Source organism: Eucalyptus grandis, chromosome 1 (genome assembly GCF_016545825.1).
Source record: "Eucalyptus grandis isolate ANBG69807.140 chromosome 1, ASM1654582v1, whole genome shotgun sequence".
NCBI classification, from domain to species: Eukaryota; Viridiplantae; Streptophyta; class Magnoliopsida; order Myrtales; family Myrtaceae; genus Eucalyptus; species Eucalyptus grandis.
The window spans coordinates 14,006,112-14,015,238 of record NC_052612.1 but is presented as its reverse complement, the minus strand read 5'-3'; the positions used below and the strand labels follow the sequence as shown (position 1 = coordinate 14,015,238).

The window sequence follows — 9,127 nt, the reverse complement described above, 5'->3', positions numbered from 1 at the left end:
TATTATGGACCTCTAGAGCGGTTGCATCCATTATGTAGCAGCTATGGTCGATGGTTTAGATTTTAAAAGGGTGTGGTGTATATGATGAATATGTAATGATTTTGGTATATCTTGATCATAGTATTTGAGGCTTTTTGTTTCTTGGCCCTTGATGGAATCGGTTCATGTTAATTAATATAAAGTTAGTTAGGGAAAAGAAAAGAACCAATGGATACTTCTCTCAATAATGAGAAGGACCCCTCTCCCGATGCTGACTAATGGGGGTTGCTCCATCTTTGGTGTACTTAGTGACAATTTCATTTTTTTTTCTACACTGTAGATTCATCCTCTTGCTCTTTTGTTAATCATAGAGGTCTCTAATTTTGGAGTTTTTGCTTGAGCAAATCGTGTACTCATTATGGTGATCTTTATGGAGTTATGTCCTTGTCCCCATGACTAGGAGAGTATTGTGTAAGCTCACCGCATCATCTTCCTTTTGATAGGCAGAGCATGGCGTCTTTCAGTCACAGAACTAAGTAAATGCTTAATAGCAATATGATTTTATCGCCCACATTGCTGCACATTGAAATCTTACGTGAATTCAAACCTTTACAAGATTTGGAAGGTTCGATTCTCTCCAGCCACATTCAAACAAAAATCCGTGACAACCTCGTTGCTCTTTGGTAATTGATGTGTAACATACTATGAAATAAAAATTAAGAGAAAGTATCTCATGCAACTCCTCACTTGTTTCTACACATAAAGTTTATTGATTTCCTAGGGGCAAACAAATATCCATGACCTGGATTTAGGCCTGGCTAGTATCCCAGCACATAATGTAGATGTCTATGATCTTCATTTGCTTGTCTATGAAGTTTAAACATGTCGAGCTCAAACCTAATTAATTCCACCTCCTGCCACCCCGATTGACATTTGCAAAGCATTCGATGAAGCCAAAATGAAATTGAATACATTCATTGCTGGAGACTTCTAATGAATCTTGGAAAGGTCAAACACATGTAGGGAAGATCAGGTGATTCATATTCTTGCACAGAGTTATCGTGTTGATCGCTTGCAGGTGGGCACAGAAACCATAAGCACCACAGAGCTTTAACTTATCCTATACGGATCAAAGGAAATTAACAAAAATGGTTTAAAGGATATGGGTAAAAGATGAACAAAATAAAGCCACACCTGTAACAACTTACGTAAAACAGAAATATATTCATGAAGCTTTTGCAGAAAGATGCACACCCACCAGCAGCAGACAGAGACTTCTCAAGTGCAGTGATATTCAACAATGAGGAAGCAAATTCCTGACAGAAAGCAAAAGAATTATATACATAATTAGGTCCTCCAACTTGAAGGAGAAAAAGTGTTTTCTTCATACATCAGGCCAAATAATGGCTTGCCTCTACTGAGAAGAAAAGGGGATCTAATTTAACATTATGGGAAGAAAAGTGAACAAAACAAAACACATTACCTCCAGCCTCTTAGCATAATTGCACAAAGCCTTCATAGCAAGCTCAGTTCACTGTAGAAGTGACATAAAATCCAATTCCCGCCCAGCAACCATCGCCCCTCCTATGCTTGGAGGAGGAGGGCCAACTGCCCAGATGCATGGTGCAGGACCATAAGCCACTGCAGGACGTGTATATGCAAACTTTTGTGGCTGCTGCACATTAAGCAAGAACAGTACTGCCGTTACCGGTAATAGATACTTCACTCATAGTTCCATCATCCCTTCCTAAACTGCTTCTCCTCCCCTATCTCGTCTTCATCGTCCTCAAGCTCAATCTCTTTTCTCAATGGCACATCCACCGCCCTATCGTCGAAACTCTGGAAAAAAACCTTTCTTTCCACCCTTAATCTTCCCTCTGAACATGGCAATTTGCCCCTAAAACTCCGGCTGCTCATCGCTTAAGCCCTCAGCCGTGCCATGATTAAATCCTTCATCCAATGAAGTATAGTTCGACGCAGCTGCGCACGATTGCCTTAGCTATTCTCTCTTCGCCCTTATCGCATTTATCATTGCCTGATGGGGAAACAACCTGGATGAATCCTGCCCCTTCGCAATTCCAATCGCAGCCAACTGTCTCTCTGCATCATCTCTATATGAATCTTCCGTTTTCTCCTCAAACGCCTGTCCCTTTTCACCCTCTTCCTCATTAGAGCTCAATTCATCCACTTGCCTCAATGTTTGTTCGACCGTGGCATTGCGTTTTACAAGACCCTTCAAAACAATGAAGAATTCATGTTTAGGGATGGGCTTGGACTTCGATCCTGTAGCATAGCGAGATTCGATCCTGTAGCATAGTGAGAGCTGCTTGTTGAAGCAAGGGTCCTCATGTTTTTTTGGAGCTTGCGCAGGGCTTCTTTGGTGTAAGTGCGAGCTTGAGGAAGGATATTCAAAGGCAAAGCATTGGCAAATGAATAATATTGCTCCTCTATTAAACCAGGAAAAGAGATATCACCATCATGGACAGGAATTAAAGCACAAATATGAGCGTCTTATGACGTTAAGTATCACTCATGTCGAAAACTAATTTCGACTTTCAGTTTCATAAAAAAGACAAATCACTCATAAAACTACTCGATCTCAAAATGGAACGAAAATATAGGAATTTAACTTAAAATGTTATATTAGCTATTGAAAACAAAGGCTTAATCCTTAAAGAAATGGAGGTACAAATAGTAGTTAAAACAATTCTCTCCTTATTCCCAGCGTGAATCACTTGGGAGGGATTAAAATGGACGCAAATAGAATAATGCGTGACATTCTCTCCCTCTCCCTCTCCCTCTCCTGAAAGACAGCGAAATTGGAGCTCAAGCTAAGCTGCAAACTATCACAAACCTCCATAAATGCTGTCACAGGTGGAGCCCCACAGCAGTTATGGATCGAGAAGAAAGAGTGCGCACAAAAATTCAATACATACCAAATGAAACAAATCGAATAACACAAGAAATGAATGCAACACATGGGAATGTTTTTTTCCCCTCAAATCCAAACATCTCTCTTTTTATTACTCAATTGCTTGGGTGGGGAAATTGGATCCTCTCCTTCTTTTCCCATTTTCTCATGAAAACACCTCCAAAACAATACATGATAAGTATCACATCCCATCGCCGCACATGACATACACATACGTATGTCAATTCGGTTAATGTCAAGCAGATGCGACAGTGAGAGTTCGGCCGCGCCAGCCGAAGCAAAACCCGCCATTCTCTTCTTTCACAGTGAATCTCGGGTCCCAGGGCAAGGGCCAACAATGAAGCAACGCCTTCATTGCGGCCAAGTGTCGACCCAGTGGCTTCAACTCGATCCCAGACATCCCCATGCGGGCCCTCCACTCCCCGAACACCTCGCATCTTTCAACCTGGTCCCTACCTTTGCAAGCAACCCAGCTCCCCAATTTCCGACTCAGCCCCTCCTCCGCCCTCCCTCGCTCCGAGCCGTCCTCCAAAAATTCAGACTCGAACGACTCGAGCAACGTCCTGTAGTACGCCAGCGCCTCCCCCACGCGCATCGGGAATGACGCCGTGTTCCCGTTCATCTCCTGCTCCACCAGCGTCACCACCTGCGGCGCCAGACCCTTTACGCGCCGGAGGAGCTCCTCGCGCGGGTTCTCCACAGACACGCTCTTGTCCGGCATTCTGTGCAGCTTGTACGCCAAGATCACCGCCAGCACCTCGTCGGGTTCGCAGCCCAGCGACTTGCGGCTCAACTCGCTCAGCTTCTGCCTCACGATGTTGAATGCTAACCTAACTTTCACCTGGGCCGCGAGTTCACTCAGTCGATCCCCAATCATCCTGAGCCTCTTCTCACCGTTGAAGCTATCTGCGACCATCGTGATCTTGAGGGTGGATTGATTGCCCGCCTGATGCACGGACGCCGCGTAAAGGAGAATGAGGGGATTGAGGTACCGTCCTTCCCAACCAATATCGAAATCAATTACATGGAGCTTGTTAGTGGAGGGTTGCTCCGATGCAGCTTCCACAATCGCGAGATTGGCAGCCATGCAACCCAGCTTAAAACAAGGAGACAGATCGTAAAGAGACTGAAACGACGACAAATGTTCCTCGGTGAACAACTCCGCCACGGGATGGGGGTAATCGACGGGGCTCACGCGCGATTTAAGCGCAGACAACATGTATTCCATCAATTTCTGCTCTGAATAACCCATGGGTTTCGGCACGGCTGACAAGCGCCTCAGGATCTCCGAAGCCACGTCTACTCTGCCCTTGAATATCGCCGTTGCAGCCTCCACTAGCGACTGCTCCAACAAGATGGATCCTGGAGACCTCTGGAGTATCCAGAAGGGGGTGACGGGGGTCTTGACCCTTGCTACCGGAGACCTCTGGAGTCTCCGGACATGGTCCATGACCCACGCTACCCGAGACCTCTGGAGTCTCCGGACGGGGGTCTTGTCGCTCTCTACCGGAGACCTCTGGACGGGTATCTTGAAGCTCTCACTTTCCTTAAGAGTCCTCGGACATGACACAGCTCTTGACGCTCTCTACCGGAGACCTCTGGACGGGTATCTTGACGCTCTCACTTTCCTCAGAGTCCTCGGACATGACACAGCTCTTGACGCTCTCTACTGGAGACCTCTGGACGGGTATCTCGACGCTCTCACTTTCCTTGGAGTCCTCGGAAATGACACAGGCATTGCTCGGGACCTGCAATACCTCATAGGACTCAGACCCGCTCGATAGGGATTGGGTGTTGCTGAACGACCCGAGGACGCTGTCGATCAGATCTTCCGCAAACAAGGGCTGCCGTGGGTGATCGCCAGTTTGAGAGCAAGCGTCGAAGGCATCTCTGAGCTTCGTAGGATTTTGGCCACAGAGCTCCTGGATCGCGCGCTTGCGGCTGGAGGAGAGGTTCTTAGGCCAAGCAGAACGCTTTGCATTGATGAAGGAGTGAATGAAAAGTAGAGAGAGAGATGGGCAGGAGGCAAGGAAGATGCGAGAAAATATTGGGTGGTCTGGGACCTCCACGTGAGCGTGGTCCCGGACCACGTGCCATGTGGAGGGTTGGATCCATTTGGTGTCTTCTGCCTTCTTCCCCTCTCTCTCCTCTTCCGTGCCGAGCCCTCTCTCCTTCTAGCCTGCACGCTCTCTCTCCTGTCAGAGCGTTTATTGCGGAAACTTTTCTCTTTCCTTCGTTTGAGAAAGAAAACGGCCGTTCGTTCCTCATTTCTTTCCTTTAGAATTTTTGAATCTGAAATTCTCTCTCCGCGCTCGTTCCCCTGCCGTCGCTGAGCATCAAGCGGCTGTTCCCCTGCCGTCGCCGACGAACCACATTATGGCCGCCGCTACTCTGGTGCTCGCTCGCTTCTCTCTTCGGGCTCGTTGCTGCTCCGTCGTTCGTTTCGGAGTTCCCGGGATTGCAGATGCAGCACGCGGAGGAGAAGCAGGCCTCTTCGAGCTCCCCTCAACGTTGGCGAGCGTCGCCCGCCGAGCGAGACCTCCACACACGGAAGGCTCGGAGGCGAGGTTGCTGGAGAAGCTGGTGCCGTACGTGAAACGCGACGCCGACGGCCCTCCACCTCCGCCTCCGCCGGTTGACTCCGACGCCGACGCCCCTTCGCCTCCCTCTCGCGACCTCTCCGCTCTCTCCCTCTTTCCTCTGCGGAGCGCCCTTACTGGCCAACCCCGCGAGCAACCTCTCTCTGAGTCTCCGTCTCCTTCGCGGCCAGGTAGACGTCGTCCATCTCTCTCTCTCTCTTTACGTGTCACTGATTCTTCTTTCTTATTTCTGTTCCATGTTCATGAGCAAGTGTACTCTAGCTTGATGACGCATCATGGGTAGGTTCGTTTCATGAGATTGAGATTAAGATACACTGGTGCGGAGGTTGTTCGTAATGGGATGTGCGTCTCTTGTGCCGAATAGAGTGTTGGGTCGTGCTTTGGAAGCTCAAAAGATGAACTTTAGTTGTTTCCTTGTTCTGATTATGCTATTAGTCGGTGATATCACAAGTTCATTCGATGTTGTGATTGAAGTTTCGGTGTCGGGTTATGTTAATATTGGGAAGGTTCATGCTCAGTGTTAGTTTTTGTTCACACACTGGATTCTCTCTGTGGTGGGTTTGCAGCTTCGGTTTGACCAATCGGCTGGGGTGTGCTCGAGGGGCTTTGATCAACTCGATTCTTGCTCTGCTGGCCATCCTCTTAGAAAAAAAGGCAGCTCGTAATTAGTTGTTTCTTGGCTTTGTAATGGACCAAGAGTCTCGAGTGGATGAGGACTTCCCCCTCTTCCGGAAATGCTCCAAACAACCTAAAGCGCCGCCATCATCATCGATAGCTACTTCGTCCTCCTCCGGTCTTGCAGCCGAGACGTCAATAAAGAAAGTGGAGAAAGTGAAGGAGGATACTAGCCTTACTAGCACTAATGTCTGGTAACAAGATTGGAAGCTTTCAATCGAGCAAGAGTGAAATCGCATGGAGTTTTAGATTTGAGGATGACATCTACTTCAACCGTTCCTACGTTAAATCTTTTGACATTGCATTCGATTTGCATTTGTGTGCCTATGTACTTCCGTAAGTTTTTATCTTCGATATTCAATGGTAGGATTGGAGAAGGCTGAAAGTGAAGTCTTGGTGCTAAAGAAACAACCGGAGGCTGCAACACAAAGGAACTCGACACTAGAAGATCGAATCGGTCATCTTGATGGAGCACTTAAGGAATGTGTGAGGCAGCTCGGACAGGTGAGGGAAGAGCAAGATCAGAAGATCCAAGAAGCCGTGGTCAAGAAAACTCGTGAGTGGGAATCAACAAAGGCCGAGCTTGAGACTAAGCTTTCCAATGTCCATGCCCAGCTTCAAGCAGCCAAGAGTGAAGCTTTTTCAGTTATATGTTCTGACCTCGGCCCTAAGCTTGATGCTGCTGAAAAGAGAATGTGGCCCTCAAAGCCAAAGTCCTTTCTATGTCGGAGGAGCTAGAACTTAGGATTATTGAGCGTGATTTGAGCACCCAAGCAGCAGAAACAGCCAGCAAATGGCATTTAGAGAGCATAAGAAGGTAGCTAGGCTGGAAGCCGAATGCCGCAGACTCAGCCATGTCTCAAAAAGCAAGTGCGACAAACGATCTTAAGTCTTTCTCTGCATCATCGGTTTGTGTAGAGTCCTTCGATGATAGCCAATCAGATGTAGGGGATAGGTTGCTAGCAGTTGAGAATGACGTGCATAAAGCGAGTTGCTTGGAGCCAAGTGATTGTGAGCCGTGCTACTTTGAGTCATGGGCATCTGCTCTAATAACTGAACTTGACCATTTTAAGAAAGAGAAATCCTTTGGAAAGAATCTCATGATCTCTTCAGGAGAACTTGATTTAATGGATGATTTTCTGGAGATGGAAAGGCTTGCAGCTTTACCAGACGCAGAAAGTGGAAGCTGCAGCCATGGAGGGGGGCCTGCTCTGGATCAAAACAGATCTGAAGTCACTCTCAAATCTGAGCTTGAAGCCATGATTAATAGAACGGCAGAGCTGGAGGAGGAATTAGAGAAGAAGGAAGAAGAAAAGGAGAAGCTAGAGATGGCTCTAAGTCAATGGCAAAAGCAGCTGGAAATGTCATGGAGTCAGCTCAATGAGGTTGAGATGAGATTGACAGAACTCAACAACATGTTGTCTGCAGCACAAAAATCGAAGCAAGCTGCAGAGGAGGAAGCAAGGATTACCCATGAGAGGATGGAAGTAACGAGTCAAGACTGATGGATGTTGAAGAGGAGATGAAAAACTTGCTCCTTAATGACAAATTACTACAAGAAGAGGTTGAAAGAGAGTGTGCTTTGTCTGCTGAAAATGAGGCAAAATGTGGGGAGCTAGAGGATGAAAATCTAAATATGAAAAGGGATGCCGAACTGCAGCATGAGATCGAGCTTCAACGTGTGGCTGTCTCTGATGAACAGCTAAAAGTAAAGCAGGTTAGTTCTCTATGGCTTGTGGATGTTAGTCTATATCTAATGGAAAGCATGATAACATGAGTAAATTATTGAGATGGTATTGCTCCTTTTACATAATTGATCAAGTTTGCCGACAAACCCGCCACTACATTTTGAGTGGCAATGTTACAGTTGCATGTAGAGTGAGTTCCATCTACATGAGAAAAGAGAGATGCCTCTCTTGGTACATTCACATCTCGTGTCTGGACATCCGATTTGGGTGCTTTTTATGAGATATGACTTCAATCTCCCAGGTGAATAGTTATTTATTTATAGCCATCTCAAGGAAGATGAAATGATTATTTTCTAGTAATGCAAGATGCTTTTGATCTTCATATTGACATATAGCTATGTTAGAAATAGGAGGGCCGCATCAGCATCTTGTACTTTATTAGTACAAACTGTATGATTGGGGCACAATCTAAACAAATCTCAAATTTCACTGTAGCATTGAAGACATTCAAAGGTTAATATAGAATTTCAAAGCACTTGACCTTTGATGTAATGTAATTTTGAGCTTAAAAAGCACTTATAGTGCTGCGATAGGGTGATTCTAAACTAACTTAACCAGAAAATTCTCATGCTAGACGAACTTTTTTTTTTTCCGTGGGTTGTGGTGCTTTGAGCAATACTGCGCTTGCTGACACCATCGACTATCTGATAGGATAAGCTTACCAATGTTTTATTCATGCTAAATGGGCGATCATGACTTAGTCTGAATTTAGTTTCCTCCTTAAGTTCTCATTTAGTTTTGTTATGTAAAAACAGGAGCAAGAGCTAGCGATTGCTGCTAGCCGGTTGCAGTGCCGAAGACTATTTCATCTCTCGCTCTGCAATTAAAATCTCTAGCTGCAGTAGATGACTTCTTCGCCGATTCCGATCCAATGTGCAATCACATGGATGAAGGATTACTAAGCCCCGAAAACGAGCTGCACCATTTAAACAGCCCACCGGTCCTCATTTTTGCTGAACAAAGATGAAATAATAATGGTTTAAGAATTTGATTATTCAACTAGTTGAGACAAGAAGATGAAATGAGTGAGGTAAGATAGGAAGAGTGTTTACTTTGATTTTTTGCCTTGTGAATAAACAACCACCATTGTAAATGCATTCATGACATCTCTGAAACCGACGCTCGTGAATCTCAAGTATAGTGGTACATAGTCAGATTTTTGAATGATATAAGGTTTGAATTCCTTTATAGCA

General features: G+C 45.9%; 2 protein-coding genes across 2 annotated transcripts; one reads left to right on the top strand and one right to left on the bottom strand.

The window, feature by feature from the left end:
• Positions 1–3,097: 3,097 nt before the first annotated feature.
• On the bottom strand, positions 3,098–4,361 carry LOC120295594 (scarecrow-like protein 8). Its single transcript, XM_039316841.1, has one exon. It carries the CDS (start codon positions 4,359–4,361, stop codon positions 3,147–3,149), a length of 1,215 nt encoding a protein of 404 aa, XP_039172775.1. The 3' UTR covers positions 3,098–3,146.
• A 2,185-nt stretch (positions 4,362–6,546) lies between these two features.
• Positions 6,547–7,550, top strand: LOC120295592 (filament-like plant protein; the record flags this gene model as incomplete). The annotated part of the gene is given in 5 exon segments (XM_039316833.1): positions 6,547–6,874; positions 6,877–6,993; positions 6,996–7,035; positions 7,037–7,130; positions 7,218–7,550. Coding segments are annotated over 5 exon segments (912 nt in total), but the record flags the coding sequence as incomplete, so codon positions are not given.
• Between the last annotated feature and the right edge of the window lie 1,577 nt (positions 7,551–9,127).

Coding starts and splice junctions, on each gene's coding strand:
- LOC120295594 (XM_039316841.1), bottom strand. CDS start 4,361: ATGGACCATGTCCGGAGACTCCAGAGGTCTCCGGTAGCAAGGGTCAAG.